This window comes from Macrobrachium nipponense, chromosome 5, assembly GCF_015104395.2.
Source record: "Macrobrachium nipponense isolate FS-2020 chromosome 5, ASM1510439v2, whole genome shotgun sequence".
In the NCBI taxonomy this organism is placed as follows: Eukaryota; Metazoa; Arthropoda; class Malacostraca; order Decapoda; family Palaemonidae; genus Macrobrachium; species Macrobrachium nipponense.
The window spans coordinates 81532300-81554586 of record NC_061107.1 but is presented as its reverse complement, the minus strand read 5'-3'; the positions used below and the strand labels follow the sequence as shown (position 1 = coordinate 81554586).

Here is a 22287-nt window from a genome sequence, read left to right as displayed (position 1 = left end):
TCCGTTTCTGAGCGGGAGAAGCCCTCAAAAATCTGGTAATTCAAAACAATCCCCAGATAAGTCATGATCTGGCAAGGGATTAGATTGGACTTGTCGAAGTTGACACGAATGCCCAACTCGACACAAAGAGACAGAACTATCTCCCTCAACCAGAGACATTTCTCTAGAGATTCGGCCTGGACTAGCCAATCGTCCAGATACCGAAGCATCCTTACATTAACTGATGCAGAATAGCTCTGAAAACAGGAGCCATCACCCGAGGAAAAAGACCTGTGGAGCAGTGGTGAGGCCAAAACAAAGGGTCTTGAACTGGAAAACTCCCGAGTCCGTGAAAAACCGAAGGTAAGGTCTGCTTCTTGGATGGATGGGGATTTGCAGATAAGCATCCTGCAGATCGATGGAAATCATCCAGTCCCCCCTCCTGACGGATGAAAGAACAGTCTGGACCGTCTCCGTCCTGAACTTGGACTTTAGAATGAACTTGTTCAAGACCGAAAGATCTATGATGGGGCGCCAGGCACCCGAGGCCTTTATAACTACAAACATCCGAGAGTAAAACCCGGGAGAAGGAGGAGCTCGCTCTATGGCATCCTTCTCCAAGAGGGCCGAAAGCTCCTTCTCCAAGGCTTGACCCCTGATTGAGTGAGGGGAATAAACTGCTGAACTCGAAGAGGACAATTGGTGAAAAAAACCAAAGTGGAGGTCTGGAAACAAAAGGGATCTCGTAACCTTCCTTCAGGACCTCCACCACCCAAGCATCCACCGCTCTCCCTGCCAAGCTGACCAATGGCGGGAAGAGACAAGCTCCTACTGCGGTCTCCAGGCGAGGTGATGACTCCTACTTCCGAAAATTCATACGCAGAGACAAGGAAGAAGAAGAAGAAGAAGAAGGTCCTCCTGGAGGTTGAGCTCTTTCTCTGCCCTTAGAGCCACGCCAAGAACCTCTCCCGCGTTTCAAAGGGTGAGCACCAGAGGATGAAGTAGAGGCACCAGCAACCTGAGATGTACTCTGGAAAAAAAAAAAAAAAAGAGCCAGAAGGAGGTTGTTGGGCTGGAGCAGAAGGTACAGATCTAGTCCTAAACTTACGCTTACTCCTTGAAGGAAAGGGAGGAAGACCAGAGGAAAAAGCTCTTGATAAGGCCCAGTGAGCTTGGGAAGAGACATCACCTTGATGTTCCTTCAAAACCTCAGAAAGCACAGACATATCAAAAAGGAAATCGCCAAAAGGAGAAAAGGACAGCAGACGGGTTCTCTGAATCTCCGATACAGAGGAGGGTAACTGCGACAAATACAGGTTACGCCTTAGAGAAACAAGAAAGGCCTGCATTGAAGCAGCAAGCTTGTTCTGATGTACAGAAGCGATTGAAATAGCTGAGCAGAATTTCTCAAAAAGAGGAGCATCAGGAGGAACAAACCCGGAGTCCTTGATATACATTAAAAGCCCTCCGAGGACCCACATATTGAAGGATTGAGCTTCTTGTAAGGAGCTCATAACAGACTCCATAGCAATAAAATCTTCAATTGAGACAGAGACCGAAGCCATAGAAGGCAAGGGTTGACTTGAAAGTCGGACAAAATCAGGATTTGGCTTGGGGGGTCGAGAGAATGAAGAATCATCCGCCACCATATAAACTCCTCTCCGGTGTCGTAGAAGAGAAGAGAGCTTCCTCTTCCCTTCCCCGATCACCTTCGAAAGTTTAGCGGCAACGTCTGCCCTCACTGTCGCGAACCTCTGGGCAAAGGGAAAACGTAAAAATTCCCGTGACCGGGAAGGACCGTCAAGAAAAATCCCTTCTGTAATACAACGAGGCGGACGCTGCTTCTGCTCTTTAGGCCTCGCCTGAGGAAGAAAACTCAAAATTAAATCAAAAAGTTTCTTGAATTCTACATCATGACATCCATTCGAGGACACATCAATATCACATGAATCCGCCTCATCATCATCGTCAGATCCTAACTTAGAAACTCCCCCTGAAGTAAAATCCTGACGACTAGCTATCTTAGGCCTGACACTAATATCCCTCCCCCCTTCTCCTAAATAAGCGCCCTTTGGCACTGTTACGGGACTAACAGGGGACACGTTGGGTAAAGATTTGTTAGGTACCTGCCCGGACCAGATCCCCCCTAGGCCTTCGCCACGACGGGGTTCACAAGCCGGGGTATCTGTCGCACCGTTACCCATGGTGCTGTCGACAGGTACCTGACGAGGAGCTGAAAATGAATCTAAAAGAGTGTTAGACATTCTAGTAAAGGCTTCTTGAAAATTCTCTGACAGATTGTTAAACTTAGCTGAAATATCTCTATCTAGACTAAGCTGTAATTTCTTAAAATTCTGTTTCCAGGTAGTTTCCATTGCCAAAATCTTTGAATCTACATCAGAAATAACTTCACTAATTACCGGTTGTACCGGGGGCAAAGTATCAATTAATTCGGAATCGGAATCGTACGATACCGAAACCGAAGAGCCAGAACCATGAGCGCCCAAGTCAAAGAAATCGTTAGATACAGTTCTAGCAATCTATTTCTTTTTCTCCTTAACCGATCTTTTACGCTGCAAGATTGTTTGGCGTTTCATATAAGCAGTCATATCCTCGTCTGACCAGAACTTACATAAGTCGCAACGAGAAGTCAAGTCACAAACCTGTCCACGACAAGAGCTACAAAAGTCATGGGGTTCATACTCCCTGCTACTCATCCTTGTCCCACAAGCCGGGCAGTTCCTGATGTTGCTGGCAGAAGGAAGCATCGTATTATCTTGGCAATCCATTGTAGAATTGGACAGGTAAGTAGTTCCGGGTCGCGCAAAAGTTCGTAATTTAAGATAAGAACCACAACAGAAATCAAAGTTAATTCACTATTTCGTGATGTAATGCGTGAGTGGTAATTCACATAAAGTCTCATTTAACAAATAATGAAAGCTTTAAAGGCACAAAAATGTTTAAGGAAATTTATAAAGAGCGGCCGTGATGTAAACAACACGGGCGCTCGTTAACAACTGATTTGAGGGAAGGTTTGTATCTGTCAACGACAGTGTTGCAACTGGCGGATAGAATAGGAGGTAACAGGGTTGCCAATGTGGTAAATTTTGGTGCGGTTTTTGGGGATTTAGGGCTAGATAAATTATATTAAGGTAATGTTTATTAATATGATATTGTTATGATACAATAAAGTTTGTTCATACTTACCTGGCAGATAATATATAGCTGTATTTTCTGAAGTCCGACAGAAATTCAAAAACTTCCGGCACACACAGTGGTCGGCCAGGTGGTTAGTACCCATTCCCGCCGCTGGGAGGCGGGTATCAGGAACCAGTCCCATTTTCTATTCATAATTTTTTATTTCCACTGTCCCTGAGGGGATGGTGGTGGGTACTTAATTATATATATCTGCCAGGTAAGTATGAACAAACTTTATTGTATCATAACATATCATTTTGTTCATGAAACTTACCTGTCAGTATATATTATAGCTGAATCCCACCGTTGGAGGTGGGAAGGGACAGAATAGGATTTTGGGAAACAAATGCATGCAGATGATTTACATCTTGGTTCCACCTGTTAGCATTGCTGGCTTCGTGGTTATTGCCACGTAAGTCTGCTTGTGCTACTAGAGTTGCCAGCGAGGTAGAGACCTATATAGCTGGTGCACTCCAGATGATCTGTCAACAGGGGCGAGACCACGACGTGACTAGACCATATGACCATACCATGAGGGCTAAGAAGTAAAAAAATAAATATATATAAAAATATATATCACCACCTGACCAACCTAGCCAAAGTTAAGGTGTGTTAACTAAGGCTTAAGAGTTAAGAAGTCACCGTTGTCGGCGACTCAACTACTAAATTAAGAGCTCTTCCTAACCATTTTCTACAGGATAGGATGAGTGGTACTACTTGCCCCCAAGATTGTGTCTGCAGACACGTATGGCCCTAGCGAGCAGCAGATCTCATATGCCATCTTCACATCTCGCAGGGAGTGTGAATTGAACACAGAGTTGCTTCGCTAAAACATGGTACTCAGGATGTTGCTGAGTGCCATGCTCTGTTGAAATGCTTCCGAGGCCGCGCCCTCACCTCGTGAGCATTCAAATCAAAAGATTTCAAATCTTTGTGCCAACACAATGAAGGAGCTTTTTGAAAGAACTCCTTAACAATAAAGCCAGGGTGTTCTTCGATATGGGCAAGTCTGGTCTTTCGGAACACTGCAGATTGTCCGTACGACTTCGACTTTCTTGAGTTTTATGTAGATAAAACTTGAGAGACCTGACAGGGCACAGGACTCTCTCTGGCTCCTGCCCAATAACTTGTGCCATCCTTGATTCCAAAGCTCCTGGCCCAAGAACAAGACGGGTTTCCATTCTTAGGCCACAACGGAAGGCTTAGAGAACGCACCGCCTTGTGTTCTCTAATGCCAAAACTTCTGACGATGGCTGAAAACCTCACTAACCCTCTTTGTCGTATCTAGGGTGGTTAGAAAAGGGCCTTCCTGATCACGTGCAAGAAGTTAACAGGTAGGAGATGTTCGAATGCTTTGACATCAAGAACTTCAGACTATGTCTAAGTTCCATATTGAAAGCTTCGATCTGGACATGCACAGTCAGTCAGTCTGTACTAAAGTCAGGTGACCGACCAGTTGACCAGTCAGACGCATCAAGGACAGCAAGGCTGTACCCTGAAGACCATAAGGCACTATTCTTCGCTGAAGGATGAGTGTCTGGACTGCCTGGGCGATTCAAGCTAAGCAAACCTTGGGGTATGAACGCAACCCAACGTCGTTAGCGAATCAACTCCTGAGCCACTCCTGACTCAAGCTTTCTGGTGCCAGGAGAAAGGAGCGAGGAGCAAAAAGGCGATTCAGTCCCGAAGGACGAATGCCTGACAGTCCAACCTGGTCTCATGTTAAACGATCATCGGGGGTGTGTAAACGCAACCGACTTCGTCAACAAGAAACTCAGGGCTACTATGTGTCTCCTGATCTCGCACGAGTGTCTGACTCCGAGAAAACAGGTGAGACAAAAAGTAGATGGTGAGCGAGTTTCGAGATTCCACAGAACTCAAAGATCGTGAAGGGCTTTGTTGTTTGACAGAAGCAAATCTCTGAGCCCAAAAGGCCGTCAACAAACATATTTTGCGTATTCTTTAATAGTTGTGACTGCCAGCTTATCCCATTCTTCAAACGGAAAGGGAAGACGGCAATCTTATGCTGTCACACATCTCGATAGTCTGAACGTAGTCAGACTCAGAGCGGAGAGGTTATAGGTACCTTTCATGATAAAGTAGACCGACTCTCTCGGAAAAGGTCCTTGGAAGGACGTGACCTCTGTGAATCTAGGATCTTGAAGGCCAACATGGGGCGATTAGCGTCATTGTCGCTCCTGTGATGGTATAAATCATCTTATTACATTTCCTAAGCGTTTGAAAAAGGGGAAAAGAGACTAAACATCCATCCCTGTTCAATATCATAGCGAAGAGATGTATGAAAGGACGTCCCTAAAGTCTCCATAACTCTCAACTACTTCTCTACTAAAGAAAGATTCCACTCGGAAGTCAGTAGTTGCTGCCGTCGATCGAGACGATTCGTACGGACTTTTGCAATCCTGTAACGAACCTCTAGAGGATCGTTACATTCTACGTCTGTTGTTATAATAGGCTCTTTCTCGTAAACCCGAAGAGGGACCGAGAGAAGATACTTCCTAAGATATGAGAGAGCTGTGGAAGATCAGAGTTGATATGGACCACTGGTTCCAAAAACTCGTTTCCAGGACTGGAGGGACGACAGAATTGCTTCCACTTCTTTCAGATTATGAATTCCAAATGGAGGACATCTGAAAACCCTCTCCAGATGTCCGGCACCTTCTTTTTCTATCACCTCAAGTGATACTTAACGCACCGAGAGATGTTCAGAATCATTCCTAGATCTTTAATAAAATTTCAGTTTCCCGGTAGGCAAAAAACTGTAGAGGTCTGAATTGCAGTCTATTCAGGGAAACAAACTTCTTTAGGAAGGAAATGGTCCCCAGCAAGCTCATCCATTCCCTCACACAGTATGTTTACTTCCCTAAAAAGGCTGCGCTTTGCCTAAGCAGGAGAGCATATAATAGTGAAATGTTGCGGTAGACTCGTAGTCCTATACCGTGCGGTAACGAGCACCGAAAGGAGTAAGAGATATCTCTGAGAACATAGTAAGGGCAAACGAATGCAATGTTTATTCATTCATGTAAGAAATCCCCTCAATCTAAGGCTAAAGTCCGTGATTGTAGGGCAGAGATACAGTTAGTCAGTCAATCCCGCAGGAGAGAGAGAGACGTAACTGCCAGCACAGAGATACGGTTAGTCAGTCAATCCCGCAGGATGAGAAGAGACGTAACCTACAGCGCATGACAGCGAACGAGCTGGTACTGCCTCGTTTGGACTGGCGGAGAGGACAGTGACAGCAGCAGCTTACGATCGTCGTCTCTTAACTTTATGCCTGGGTTGCCAGCTACCCTATTCTACGAAGAAATAGGTCCGTAATTTTTAGCATAAAGAGACTCAATCAAGCTGGTATATTTAAGCGAAACAGAAAACGCTAAATATATAGATGCGTTTGTGTCGTTCATAACACTACCATACAACGGTAAAAGATAAATCGGAAACTCCTGGAAGGCTGCAGGGAGTAACGATTAAATGTCCTTGAAATTAATAGACAATAGACCTCTCGGTTGCCATCCGAAGAGGTAACTACAGCAAGCGTATATGACTTGAGCCACCAGTAGTAAAATAACGCAAGGCAAAAATATGATATTATATTGCAATAAAGTTTTTTTTTTTATACTTACCTGGCAGACATATATACTATAGCTGAATTCGGAAATACAGCTACATACATATCTGACAGGCAAGTTTCATAAACAAAACTCAAGAGAATTGAAGCGGACAGCTCAAGCTTCTTATGTATTGGACATAAGCGTTCATTGACGTAGTCTACAAGTCTATTTCTTGTACGAGTCTGCGAATGATGAATGAGAGCTCTTCCGAATCTTGTCAATAAGAGCTTATCCGCTTACGCAATATAAAGTTAATGAGAAGTTTGTCAATGAGAACTAACCCATTTACGGGACAAAGAGATAATTTGTCAATGAGGGGATACCCACTTACTTGACAAAAACGATAGAATATTGTCAATGGGGGAAATTCACTGAATTGACAAAACGTAATTGAGGAAGTCAGAGCATTTTATTTTCGATCCCCGTCTCAAACGAGGAAGGGGCAAGAATCCTGTTAAGAGACGGCTTACGACAGGTAGAACGACGATGTTCAATTCGGCAGCGTAAGTCCCGACTAGGAACTAACAAAATCTATCATCTGAAAAGCCCTTTCAGATGGGCTAAAAAGCTTGCAAAATTATCCTGGGAAGAGGAAGAAACTCTCCAACCAGCTTCCTCTCCCGTATCAAAATTTATTGGCAGTATGGCAAAGGAAGTGTCTTTCTTGAGCTTTCCTCCTTTTGATGAGTGCCTTTGCAAGAATCCTACTGAACGTTGCCGAGAGTCCTGACGTGCAGGACGTCGAGCTTTTACATAACCCATAGCTGCCTTACCGCAAAGTCTTGACTGCGGTAGAGCAAAAGAGTTCTTTCCTTGAGCTTTCCATAACTCCATCCAATCCTGGACTTTACGAAAAGCAATATTACTGACAAAGACCTCTATAAATCACGAAACCCGTGGTCTTGCTGGGTTTCGAAAACGAAGTTGCCTTTTCCCTTTAAGCTTCCTCCGAAGCACTGCTTACTTCACATTCTTCGCAGGCGATGTAGAAGGGATCACCGAAGTTAGGTAAAAAAATCTTTAGGCCCAAATCAGCTTGAAGACTTCAACAGAAACGTTCAGCCAGGCGACACACCTGGCGTGCGCGCTCGGCGTCCACTGACTAGCAGCGAGCACGCTCGCGTCCCATTGGCGAGCAGCGAGCACTCTCGGCGCGCCCGCTCGGCGTCCACTGGCGAGCAGCGAGCACTCTCGGCGCGCCGCTCGCGCTCGGTATCAACTGGCGTGCGCTCGGCCTCGGCGTCTACTGGTGCGCGCTTGGCGTGCACCCGCGCGCGCGCCTGGCGTCCATCCGAACGTCCCGTCCAAGCCGAGCGTCAAAAAAAAAAGCGTGCAGAAAAGTGTCACGCTCCTGACAGGCGTCAATGCAAGCGAAACTGCCTTCAGGGAAGAGCATTAGACATCTCGGGGAGAGAAACCGACTGCACGAAGCAGTCTCAGGTGAAGGGTTGATCGTGTGAGAATACGCGGGGCGAGGGAACGCCTTCTTATTCTCACAGCAACAAAGCTAGGACGTCCGCGCTCAAAAGCGTCCTGCTAATATGACTTGCTTTCCCTTTTCTCGGTGGAAAGACGTACACGAGTTCAGGCGACGTTCGCCTTCTTACTTCTCACTGCAACGCATGACGAGAGAGAGAGAGAGGACGTGAAACGTCCTCTTCTATAAAGCTTCTATTTAGCGGGCCGCGAGTCCTTCCGAAAGCTCCAAAACCCTGCGCATGGGCGGACGCGTTCGGTGAGGGACGAGAAGCAATCCTTCAGGATTCGTGCACGCACTTTGGCAGCCTGGGAGTAACTTCAGGTCTGCCGAAGGCACATCATATCGGTGGGAGTTCCTCGTAACCCTCCTTCGGCTTCGACATGCCTCTCTCTCCCTGTTCCTGGAGTCAAGCAGAGGTCCCGGCCTAGAGGCGAAATAAGGCCGATCTGACGCACCCTCCACTACACAAGGGGCACTGTCACTGCACTTAGCCACTTCACTTTTGCTCTCCAAAGCCAGCACTTTCGATTCTAAGTTACGAATCGATAGAGTATCAGAGAAAGGTCAATACCCTCTACAGAAAACTGTTTAGGGCCCGAAGGCACAGTACAGGGTTAGGAGTAACAACTACAGAAGTAGCACTTTTCACCACAATGATAGGAGAGCGAGCACCTTAGATTCCAAGATACAGATGGAATCTATAACGTAAAGGGCATTACCTCACGAGACATATTTATAGCCCGTAGGCATACTACAGGGTAGGCAAAATAGTCTACAGGTAGGTTAGCCTACCCCTGACTTTGGTTTACTGATTAATTGCATACATATGAATCATACGTCTTCCTTATGGAATTAGACAAAGTCTCACACTCCTTACATGACAAATCTCAACAAAGAAGCAAGACACATAGCCCTCGTGCATATCGAGTGCGGAACTACCGAAGCTTTCGGTAGCCACACCCTATCTTAGCAGACAACACCCTCTGAAACTAGCCTAACTAGATTCAGATATACAAAAATGAATCATATTCAAAACAATTTAAGATAGCGTATGCCTAGCCACAAATCCAAGTCAATAAATCAAAAGACAATTAGGATATTTAGCGGCCATGAAGTTTCAAAATCCTAAGACGGAGGTACTGAAAACAGGTGTTTCCAGCACCGGCGACAGAAAAATTATGAATAGAAAATGGGACTGGTTCCTGATACCCGCCTCCCAGCGGCGGGAATGGGTACTAACCACCTGGCCGACCACTGTGTGTGCCGGAAGTTTTTGAATTTCTGTCGGACTTCAGAAAATACAGCTATATATATATCTGACAGGTAAGTTTCATGAACAAACTTAAATTTATATGTCTGTTTCGTAAAAGAACAAATATAAATGATAAAATTAAACTTATAAGACATCATTTAATATAGTAAGTAATCTATGGTAATAAATGATGAAATATATCTCTTTTATGCACTTAAGACTTGCTACTTTAGGGTCCCACATGGACCCCACACACCTTCATCAGACCTGACCACCTAATCTCCTCACAAAAACGTCTCCGCGCCCCAAATACGCGGACACAAGAAACACAACATACGTCATAAATCTTTTATACATATATTTTCATATTATTGTCATGCTAAATGTATATCAGCATTACCATACCCATTACGTCAGCATTTCAGCCATATGAACCATAGCTTCAGCCTTGTCTTGTGTATCGATTTTTATGTACATTTCCATCTGTCAGCAAACACAAATGATTGTGTTGTGACCTCTGTTTTTGTTTGCCTTGTGTATGGCACTACATTTCCACTCACAAGAGTTATTAACATGTATGTTTGTAGTCTAAATAAATTAGTAAGTTTGTAGATGCTGCCTCTTACTCAGCCTTCGCTACATTACAATCTCTTGAGTGTACTTTTGCTTGAATTTATCTCGACTTCAGACACCATTTTCAGCTGGTTTGTGGGAGTAACACATAAAATTTTACTAAATCTTAAATCATAATTTAAGCAAAACTCCACTAACATGCCATTTAATTATTGATGAAAAACTCATAAATTAGTGAAGTCAACCATTCAAGAAAGTCAACTATCCCCAAACAACTCATAATGGGAGACAATCCTGGAATTCAAGTTACTAACTTTTAGAGCTTCAAACATTTACACTTTATTTTCAACACACAAAATTCATCAAAACATTTGTCTATGATATACACTTACAATACACCATATATACAATAGCAAATCAATAATAGAAACAAAACAAAGTCAATACTAATACAAAAAGACAAGTATTGAACGTTACGTAATAGAATGAACATCAAAGACAGATGAAATGAATATATTACTGCCATAGAAACCATATGTGTTTACCTTTAGTTTAGAAACATGTATGTCATGTTTTTCATTGAATATTTTCAATAAATATAGATATACAAGATTTATTAAAAATACTTATTTCATATAGCTTTGTTCATAACTGCAGTTTCTCACCAGTTGGGGGATGAAGCAAGCAGATGGAAAACCTTTATATAAAGGCTGTATAAATAATTGAGTCTGCAAGGACATATTTATCATTTATGTTCCTCCTCCTGTATTCTGCACTAGTATGTGCATTATGTAATTAACAAAGCATTATTAGAGCTATACATAATGATTCTTAAATGAGTAAAACAATAATTTTAAAATGCTGTACTTGCAAATATTGATGGCTTGTTGACTAACAGCTACAAAAGTCAGCCTACTCTCATTAACCCAACCTTGACCAAGTCAAAAAAGAATACAGACAGATTAGTCACAGTTATAATATGAAACAGCTTCACCCAACAAAAGGTACAAAAAATGGAAATATGAAATATCTGAAGCAAAAAAATTTTTTTTTTTTAGTACTGAAACTACAGAAAAGACGTACCTGTGAAGTGTAACACAATGTTTGTGTCGGGTTCTGATCGTTGTCCCGCCACAATGCCTCAATTTCAGGAATCTTCGCTACATTTTGTAAGAGGCGAACCAAGTCTCTCCCAATCATCAGGCAATCCTGTAGAGAACCAATAAATTACTCTCAGAACATTATCATCGCAGTATGAGGCAATTTAACCTAACCACTGAGCTCATGTATTTAGGGCTGGCCTGAATATTTGTCCTTATTTGTAAGTTCATATTCTTTTAAGTCGATAATTGACATAAAAATTGTTTTTGGTTCTTTTTCATATGATGAATTCTCTATTCTAAAACTGAGCTTGATCTGTTTTAGTCTGTTACTATATGGTTTGGTATTCCAAATACTCTGCCACTTACTGAGTGAACGAGTTCTAGCAACGTTATTTTCTTACTAACAGAAGTAGAGTATCTATAAGTGACTTTGTCAAAGTAGTTGCAGTTACAGCTGTGCTATCATCTTTTTAATTTCATTTAATGCCTAAATGGACGGGAATCTGACATTTCTATGTTCCCATCTTCAGATAATTTATGTGAAAATTTAAAATATTGTGTAAGGGTATTTTTGGATTATAATCTAGAAGAGATATATGCCTATTACAGAACTGGGCAAGTAACTTCTTATAAATAAGTAAACCACTATCATCAAGGTGGTACCGAAGGTGTGTTGCAGTCCCTTTCGTCACAGTTATAATACTTTCTGTATTTAGTTACTAATCTTAATTAGCTACCCAACATATTAAAATCTATTTTGCAACATTTTTCAACTGTTATTTCCAACCCCTTTAAATTGTGAAATGTGACAATAACAATAAATAAAGCAATAACAACAATCATGGACCCTGAAAAAACTGGATCTACACCAAATTCCAAAACAAATATTTCCTATAAAATAAGTGAGTTTTTAAAACAGATTACCAGCATCTTCCTCAGTAGTTTTCATTTCACCCTGCTGACAGAAACTTATACAAATAAAACCTTGGCAGCGGTAACTATACAAGAGACCTGAAAGCAAATAAACATTCACGGTAAATCATTTTACCCACCTGAAACCGCTCCCTCAAGAGGCCAACAACAAATAGAACCTCCTTTTGTCTTAGGCTTGCAAATTGTGGGCCATGGTGGTCCTCCAGGATGCGGAGATATGTATAAGCTACTGAAGCAACAATAATTGGAAATTTGTCCAGCCATGGCCTAGAAAAAATAGAATAGTTTTAGAAATATTAATATATAAGCAAAAAAAGCAGCAAAAATAATATACATGAAAACATATTACTAAAGATTAACCAAACACAGATTTTACAAAAATAAATTCTTTACTAAATGTTCAATAGGTGCCAATTTTTACAATAAATCACTCAAGCATTACAATAAAATGGGAAGATACAATGCATTCTGAAAGGAATATTTCTTACCTGTTTTCTCTAAGAATGTCAACAAGGCTCTCTGCTAACCAAACATTTCTCTGAGACACATCTCCACCTGCAATTTGTCGTAAAAGGCACCAAACAACTCCTTCAACATTATTAATGCCAGTCTTGACAAGTTCCCTCACCAACCACAAGAGCTGTCTCCTAGTATTGTCTGATAACCTTGAGAAACGCTCACCAATTATTTGATGTATTAGGGTCTCGGTTACTATTTTCAATGAGTCTCTCGAAACGAGTGTGAGGTCATGGTAATGCTGAAAAGATGAATTAAAAGTTACTTTAGCCCTTTGTTCAAGGCATCACATTACATCAAAATTCAACAAAAGCATTGCAAAAATGACAATTTGTCGAAAATTGCATTTTTCCTAACTATACAAACCTGAGGTCCTTTAAACAATAGGAAGGTAACTAGCGGCAGCTGGGACGGTCGTAAGCTTCGAACAAGGGGTGGGGGAGAACGGTAGTTAACTGCTTGTCCGATCGTGCGCGCGCCCGCGCGCCCGAGAGGTGAAGAATCACTTTTGCTTTAGGCCCATGCAAAAAGTTGCAGAGTGAGGGGTGGCATGAGGTGGGACTATATGTAAAGGACCTCAGGTTTTGTATAGTTAGGAAAAATGCAATTTTCGACAAATTGTCATTTGTTCCGATACGTAATACAAACCCTCGGTCCTTTAACATAGGTAAGACTCACTTCTTGGTGGGAGGAATCTGAGTCTTTTTGGTGAACAGACTGGTGTTCGTCCAACCTGGAGTGGCCTACCTGGTCGTAAGAGCAAGGGAGGGATCCAAACCTCTGTCCGATTGATCGGGGTGTGCACCGCAGGAATCAATGGTCAGACCTCTGGGCCAAGTACTAAGAGAGGAGGCAAGCGTATCTCTTCGTACCAGCAAGCAAGAACCTTGTTCCTGTTTGCAAGAGACAATCATAAAATGATGGGTTTGTCTCAATTTGGCATCCACTTCCTCCCCCTTGTTGGAGGAAGTGGTGGATATTTACTCCTATCCCTACTGAAAGGGATAGGATGGTGCTCTATTGAGTAGCTCACCTGCATCTCGTCCTTACCCAGCAGGGTGTACGACCGTGTCCCTCTACCCAAAGGTAGAGGGAAAAGAAAAAAGATGGGAAGAGGAGCCAGTCACACTCTCATTCCTCATCCATTCTTACGGTCACACCAGGACTCGATGCTGTTCAGCCTGCGAGGGTCTGGGTTAACTACACAACGTGTTGAGCAACCACCACGGTTTTCCCAAGGAAAAAGATCCAAGGAACTGTGGGCAATATCCTGAAGGTAGAAGGAGGTGCATGCGGTCCGGTTGGACCAGGCGCCTGCCTTCATTACCTGCGCCACGGAGAAGTTCTTGCGGAACGCGAGAGAATGATGAAGAGGCGTCCACACTCATCCTGGGTGTCGAGTTTCTTCAGACAGCTCCGTCGCATTCACAGGACAAAGCAGCATAGCCTTCGTATCAGAGGCGGTGACGTCCATTAGGGAGGGTATTGTGAAGGACTCGAACCAATCGTCAGTTACCGAAGGGTTCTGAGTCTTCGCTACGAAGATCGGTACGAAATCGAGCGTCACAAATCCCCATCCCTTTGTGCTTGACTTCTCAAGAGAAGTCATGCAGTACCTAAGACGAAAAGAAGGGAATAGTCGTATGACCTATCCCTCTTCTCGACTTTGGTTATGTACAGTACTCATACTGACAAGCTATTAAGACGAAGTAATGATTGCTCTGGAACAACCGAACTAAGTCCACAGCATAGTTCGTAACTGACTCGGACGCTCTGACAGCTGCCGACTGACTGGTTCGGAATCAGTAGAGGCAAGTTGTCCAAGCATCGGGTAAGTCACGTGAACCTTCGCCCTTTAAAGAGTTATGCTGAGAGACCAAACAAATAAAATATTTGTTAGTCACCGATGCCGGACGGCGCGGCGATGATTCTCTTAATGCATAAGCTCAAAAGGCGAAAGTCAATTGCCTTCAAAAGACCGAGGTCCCTGATGGCAAGAAAATCTCATAGACGTTGAATCTCAGCTTAAGGAGAAACAACACTATGTGACGTTGAAGACGAAGGTAGGCAATGAATGCAACCTACGTCTTCCAGCTGAATCGAGAGAAGGAATCTCAAGATTCTAAACCTGTGCTTACAAATGACTGAAAACGCTAACCGCCATTTCATTGCTGTCCGTTGTGCAATGAAAGCGGGGGCGTTCTTCAGTAATGAAACACAGGGGAGAGCCGCTTGAAGAACTGCTTCTCATGGGCTGAACGTTTTGGAAGTAGAGCTGGCAGGTGTGGGAGTAGGCGATGTTTTCAATACATCTGCTAATCCGGGGTGAACAATGAACAATTGTACACCTCCGAATACAAGATATTTTGAGGACAAACTCAGATTCCGCAAAAATCATTCGCATTATCGGGTATACGATGCAGCAAGAGACTATTACAGAATTCTGTTACCGTGCGGTAAACAGAAAGATGAGAGTCGAATAGATATCTCTGTTTAAAATTCTCGCAATACCGAAGACGATGAATACTAGCGTTTCTCAGCAGTAGATGGTCATTCATGTCTATGCGAGAATCCCCGTTAATCAAGAGACTTAAGTCCGTGATTGTTGGGCAGAGATACGGTTGTTATTCAATCAAAGCAGGTGAGAAAGACATAAACAAACCGTCTATCTCAAAGCGGCAGCTGATACTGAAATGCCTCGGGCAATTCAATACGCAGTAGCTGTCGCTGACTCGTCATCCTGAGTTGCCAAGTAATCCTTTCCACGAAGGAATGCGTTCGGCTAGAACCACCGAGCATAAAAAGATATGCTCGAGCAATTATATTTAAGCGAAACGAATTTCGGTAAATATAAAAGCTAAAATGGTGTTTGCTTGTGAAACAACCAAAAGATAATATAAAAAATTGAAAACTGGAAACTCCTGGGAGGTTGCAGGCAACCCGGGTTGCAGTTCAATTAGAATACTTTTCGTCTAAGTCGCAATCCGTAGAATAACCAGGATATGCGCCTACCCCTCGGGGACCATTCAACTGCTTAGCAGAATCATGTCGCGAGGTTAATATACGTAGTATATTTGTAGGATTCTGAACAACGATCTCCATCCTAAATTCTTTCCTTCACGAAAACAAAATAAGGATTGGAGATCGACCACCTTCGTTCTCTATTAAAGAGAGTGAAGGAGAAGTCTTCCTCGAAGGAAAGCTTCAATGGTGAACAGAATACTAAGACGATAGTTCCAGCCAAACTGGATATTCCCGTCCGTTCTTCTCTATTCCAGGTTGGTCGCCTACTGTGAGATAGTCTTCTTTCAGCAGCAGTCTTCCTCCTAATGCTAGAAATTCCAGGAATTCGAGCATAGGCGAGGTTCCCGATTATCGTGTAACATATCGGGGATTCTCGTCTCGCTCACTTTGGACCGTGGTCTCGCCTAAGTGTTTGGAGATCGTAAGAAACTCTAAAACACTCTGAATGCACTAGAAATTCCGTTTTGAAATTCTAAGCAGTCTGCGAAACCCCCACCGAATTCGTCAAACGATATCGGCTGGTGGTTCCTCTTTCCGAAAAAAATTCCCGTAGAAATCGAGAATGGGGCAGGATCCCTCCTCAACGACCGGGGCGTTACGTCAGGTAGGACCCGAAGGTCCCCCCCTGGTAGCGCAGTCCCCAACGTGGGATCCTAAGAGAAATCTCTGTAGGATCCTTCCCCTTTCCCTCGTAGCCGTAAGGAGAGAGGGAATGGGGGAGGAATTGGATACTCGCTCGCCTTCCCAGTGGAACTAGCAGTTGGAGAAGAGTAGGAGCAGCCATCGCCTTGCGGCGATGGCCTCTCAGAGTCTGGGAAAACGTATTGTCAGGAGAAAACGTTTTTTCCCCGAGGAGGGTTACGAACTCTCACTGTAGGTAAGGGTCTGCCGCCACTGTGAACGTCGTCTGGGTGGGGCTGATCGACACCTGACAGGAGAGAGCCGATACCGTCCTCCGACTCATTCCAGTCCTCGTCGAGGTCGAAACCTCTCAGGAGGACGAAGGAGTATTTAAATACGGTGTCCGAAGACACGTAGAAACACGCCGCTGTCGCAGTAGAGGAGGTGGAAGTAGCTTGATCGACCGGCCAGAACTGAGAGAGCCTTCTTGTCCGGAGACGAGAGACTCTGGTTCAAGACAGAATCGGTAAGCTCCGATCGCGGCATACCCACCGTCGGTTTGGGTTCCCTCTCGGGCCCCAAAACGACTCGAGCAGAGACATAGGCTCTGCTGGTGGGAGCGGCGATCCTTCCCCCCGGTCGTTGTGCTGACGAATCAGTGCAATAACCTGGGTAAAGTTACTCTGAATCTCGGAAGTTACAGCGTCTTGAGGAGTAGGACCGTCCAGTCCCTCCAACAAGAGCAGCTCCCAGGACCCTCCTCCTTCAGAAGAAGGACCAGCAACAGATCCCTGACGGTTTGCCTCCAATCACTTGCGCGTACGTCCTGGTTGGTCCTAAGACCAACCTGCACGTGCGGCGTCGTGACGGGATCGTGAGCGGCGCATCCTCTCACGATCACTCCTATATACCTAGCTCTTCCTGGCGTATGCCGAGGAAGTTGAAGGTATCGGAGAGACAGAACTGACGCTACCCCCTCTCCCCCTGACGGTCGCCTCCAATCACTTGCGCGTACGTCCTGGTTGGTCCTAAGACCATACGTGGCACGTGCGGCGTCGTTTGAAACGGGTGGATCGTGAGCGGCGCAAACCTCTCACGCTCACTCCTAGCTACCTCGCTCTTCCCGGTGTAGCCCGAGGAAGTTGAAGGTAGTGGAGAGACCAGACCTGACGCTCCCCCCCCGCTCGCTGGCAGGACCAGCGTACGTGGGGGGCTGCAGCCGATCCACCCACCAACCCGCGGTGGGGATCGATCTGCAGGCCTGGCCGTGCCGCTCACCTGTGGCGAGCGGCTCGACTGAGCACGTCGACCCCGGTCCCGTGCGTCAGACGAGCTGCTGCTGGTCACCGTATCCCCTCCCCGGGCCCGGCAATCCCTGTGGGAGCGGCGGTCAGGTGACCTGCAGAGCTCGCTTTCGCCGTGGAGCCCGGGTGACGTCCCTCGCGGCACGTTCGAAACCCGGGCCTAGGTACCAGCCGAGGCTGGTACCGTCGGTTTCCGGGGGAGGTGGGAACCTGGGGGACCTCTTCCCAGCCTCAACCCGTGGCCGGTCAGAGACCGTCACGTCCACCCGAGGTACCGGCTGGTCGCGGTGCGAGAGCGGCCGCTGGCCTGGCGAGAGTCACCTGAGCGCTCTCGACAGTCTTCTGCTCCGTGCCTCGGTCATGACGCTGAGCGAACTCAGGCGTCTTAACTTTGGCTGCACGGTCACCCGAAGGAGACCGTACACTCAGAACTTCTCGCGGACGAGAAACCGAGCTGCCAAGACCAGGCGAGGGTGTACCAGCGGTAGCCAGCACACCCTTGGTCCCCGTCTTCTTCTTCTTCTCAGAAGGGGAGACGGGCCCCGTTCCCGAAGGAACAGGAGGACCAGCAGAAGAACCCCCCCGTCACACCGGAATGTGACGAGCCCTTCGAAGTTCCCCGAAGGAGTCTTCTTAGGGGGAAACAAACCCAAAAACCCGGTTACCATCTGGTCGCTGGCGAGAGCGGCCGCTGGCCTGGCGAGAGTCACCTGAGCGGTTTCTCGCAGCCTTCTGCTCCGTGCCGTGGTCTTGGCGCCGAGCGAACTCTGGCGCCGAAACTTTGGCTGCACGGTCTCCCGAGGGAGAGCGTACACTCGGGATCTCCCGCGAACGAGAGACCGAGCCGGAACCTGGCGTAGCGGCATCGCCGCTAGCACCAGGCGAGGAAGTACCAGAGCTAACCGATACTCCTCTGGTCCCCGTCTATCTCTTCTTACGGAAGGGGAGACGGCCCCGCTCCCGAAGGAGCAGGAGGACCAGCAGAAGGACCCCCCGTCCCACCGAGGTGGGACGGGCCCTTAGAAGTTACCCGAAGGAGACTTCTTAGGGGGGGGGAGCAGCCTTCTTCTTCTTCGGCTTATGGGCCTTAGAAGTCGACGAAGAGAGGCAGCAACAGACGAAGACGAAGATGACACCTTCCTCTTCTTCGTCAGCTCACGCAGGACAGTCGTCAGGTCCTCCATCCAGGCCGGAGTCGGGCCTATTGCCGAAGCAACACGGCCGACTGCACCTGTCCGGAAGGACTCGGGACTGGGGAAGACACACCATGGGCAGGACCAGCATGGACAGGCGCAGGAACCAGGAGCGACAGGAACAGCAACCAGCTCAGGAGCGGCAGGAACAGCGGCAGCGGTAAACACAGAAGGGACAGCCAAGCCAGTAGCGGGAACCACATCAGCGACAGGTACGGCAGGCCCAGCCATCGCCTCGTAGAATCATCGGCAGCCAGCATGGTACTGGCGGCCGGTCCAGGGGCGAGCTGCTGGAACAGCGGAAGTCTGGGGCAGGCAACACGAAGAAAAAACACAGGCGGCGGCGGCATACCCCTCCTCGGTACGGCGGCGACGGCCCTAGAAGCGGCAGACGGCGTCACCGACACAGCATGGGGAGTGTAGACCAGCGGGGGGAAGCAGCATAAGCGGCCGTGAAGGTTGTAGTGGAGACCACTCCAAGGTCACCGCCCCAGACCTCGCTAGACTCTGCAGCAGATCGTGGATGCTAGGCACGCCCTGCAGCCGCAGTGGTCCATACCTGTCCAAGGTCGTCTCCCACGGCTGTAGCACCTGCGGTAGCACAGACAGATTAGTAAGAGGGGTTCCCTCACGCACGGGGGGGGGGAGACATCCCCCACCCCCGAACGGAAGGAAGACCCCAAAAACAAAAGGAAAATACGAGGAAGCTGAGGCGGGGGGACAGGAAAGAAGACGAAGAATCGGATACCAAGGGAGTCGCGGGAGAGCTTTCCGACGACTTCCCGACACAGCAGTGAAAAGTAATATGAAAATGAAACAGAATACTGCACTTGCGATTCACTTCATAGAACTTAAAGAGGGAAAAATCAATTCCCGGTAAGAGCGGAAACTTGATCCATAATAATATGATGCTATCATAAATATAATGAAAATGAACAATACTGCACTTGCTATTTTCACTTTCACAGCAATAAAATCGTAAGGATTAATTCCCGGGTAGAGCGGAAATTGATCCAAAATTAACATTTGATGCAATTAATAAATGAAAATGAAAAGAAAACTGCATTGCGAATCCACTTTCATTGCATTCTATTCATACAAAATAAGAGGCTCTTGCCGAGCGCAATCAAGCTCTCGGCAACGAACGCACAGGGCAAAAATATAATGAAAAAGAGTACTTACATCTCTTTTCAAATTACACACTTTCGCCCAAAATACATGACTCGGCGTGAGTGCGCCCGCCCTCGGCACCGAGACATAATTCAAAGGGTTCAATTGCATGAAAAGAGCGGAAATCGCCGTCTCTACGGCGATAGCTCCATGTGATTCATAATTAAGTAATGAAAATGAAAACAGTGTACTTACAGTTTCTTTTCAAGTCAAACCAAACCATTAGTAGAAAACACAATATAAACAAAGCATACGACGATGATGCGCGGGCAGAGAGCGATGACGAACACGTCCTTCACACCCCGCGGCCGAAAGCAAAAGTGATTCTTCACCTCTCGGGCGCGCGGGCGCGCGCACGATCGGACAAGCAGTTAACTACCTTCCGTTCTCCCCTTGTTCGAAGCTTACGACCGTCCCAGCTGCCGCTAGTTACCTTCTATTGTTTAAAGGACCGAGGGTTTGTATTACGTATCGGAACAAATATTGTTTTTACAAAAGTGGAATGCTTCCAAGTAATGAGTAACAAGTTCAATGCTGAAAAGCAACAAAGAAATCTGTATATGTATGAAATTCTTATAGTAAGAAATTGGCCTTTGGATGAATATGCTTAAATCATGTAATAAAACATCCTTCTTTGGAAAATAAATTAGTATCACAGACAAACTATTGCCTTATAAGTCTATTACTCGTACTTTCAAGTATTTATATACGTACAAGACAACTAATGCTAACAAGTCAACCAACAATTATTAAGAGAGAAGTATAAAACCTAATGCTTTACTATGGCAGCAATAGTATCAATTTTCGTAGAGGAGTAATTGCTTTAAGAAGACTGTATGCATGAGGGGTGGGAGTGGGGGTGGGCTAGAGGCCATGACCACTTCATAGGCCTAGATTGCTCCCTCTACTCGTGCTGCCATATTAGATTTTCGAACTTCTCAAAGGATGTCTAACGTCTCTATACTGTTTCTACCACCTCCATCTGCTTTGCACAGGTTCTTCCTCAGAAGCTGGCAGGGGAGCAATAGTAGGTGCAAGACGTCACTAACAGAGGGATCCTTGGGGAAGGGGGAATCCTGGGAGGTAAAGGAGTCATCGTAGTTTTACTGAAACAATTTAATATAAGACTTCATATGCCTCCTCTTCTCGCAAGGCCCACTGGCGTGCTTGAAATAGTACCTCTATCGGGGATGTGCAATTACTGCAAGGTCTACCCTCCTTGACATAATGCCTGATATTGGGCTCATTTCCTCTAAAGTAGCCATTAAAGAGCTTCACAACACTAACAACACTAACAAAACACACACACACAACAAAGCACAAACAAAGGAGGTCGCTCACATGGGTCACGCACCACACAAATAAAGCACAACCACCACCTCGCGCCCCAAAACCTCAAACTTCTATTAATTCTTCATTCACTTGGATGTCATAGAGGTCCAAGCACACAAGGGTTACCTTGTGCTACTGGAAAAGAACCAAAGAGGAGGGGGGATCCTGGAGCAGCAGGAATACAAAGGAAAGGACAGCCAATACACACAAAGACACGGTACAAGGAGAAACAGGAGATAAGTTAGTGACGTGCTAAAGCAGAAGTGGCTGGAAACACAAGGGAAGAGCATGGCTGGCTCAGGTCACAGGTGACTGTAAGCCTACTTGAAAAGATTTTTATTTTCTAGTTGATTCAGTGACAGCCGAAGTGCACCCAGCACGAGTAACTCCATCTATGAAAGCATAGGTATGTATTCACAGTGGGACAAACTTTTAAATGATGGAACTACCGCAGTTCACATAAAGCACTATACTACTTAATAAATTATTTCCTTTCATATTAGCATGACGCTTTATAAATTTTATGTAATAATTAAAACATATGAACAAAACAACTGCCTAGGTTTCACCAACTTACCCTAGATGCAGCTGAAGGATCTGCTAGAATGCTAACTAAGAGACCAAGACACAGTTCATCATGGGCCTTCCGATCATCAAGGGCTTTGTTCAACTCATGGTGACTCTCTTCCTCTGATAATCCACGAGTCAAGTTGATAACATTATTGTACGCTTTGTCGTATTTCTGGAAAAAAAAGCATGAAAATTGTATTAGTATTCATATGAAAAATGGGAATCTGTCCAATTTATACAATAAAGCAATAGAAGAAATACGTAACAGCTAACAATTAAGTATTATTTTACTTGTCTAATAATGATTCCTCTGGTCCTTTTCAAATCTATCACAACCAACTCAAATAAAAATGTTTGTTTCCTAGGTGACGGAGTTAATGTTTATACTGTAACACCAACATACCCTTCAA

General features: G+C 45.5%; 1 protein-coding gene across 1 annotated transcript in view; it reads right to left on the bottom strand.

The window, feature by feature from the left end:
- LOC135215465 (integrator complex subunit 3-like) overlaps window positions 1–22049 on the bottom strand; it is a gene marked incomplete at its 5' end in the record, with an annotated part of 234508 nt that extends 212459 nt beyond the window's left edge. The window contains 4 exon segments of the mRNA XM_064250189.1: window positions 11211–11320; window positions 12267–12414; window positions 12636–12904; window positions 21885–22049. Of these exon segments, the coding sequence (XP_064106259.1) occupies window positions 11211–11320; window positions 12267–12414; window positions 12636–12904; window positions 21885–22049 (692 nt within the window).
- Between the last annotated feature and the right edge of the window lie 238 nt (window positions 22050–22287).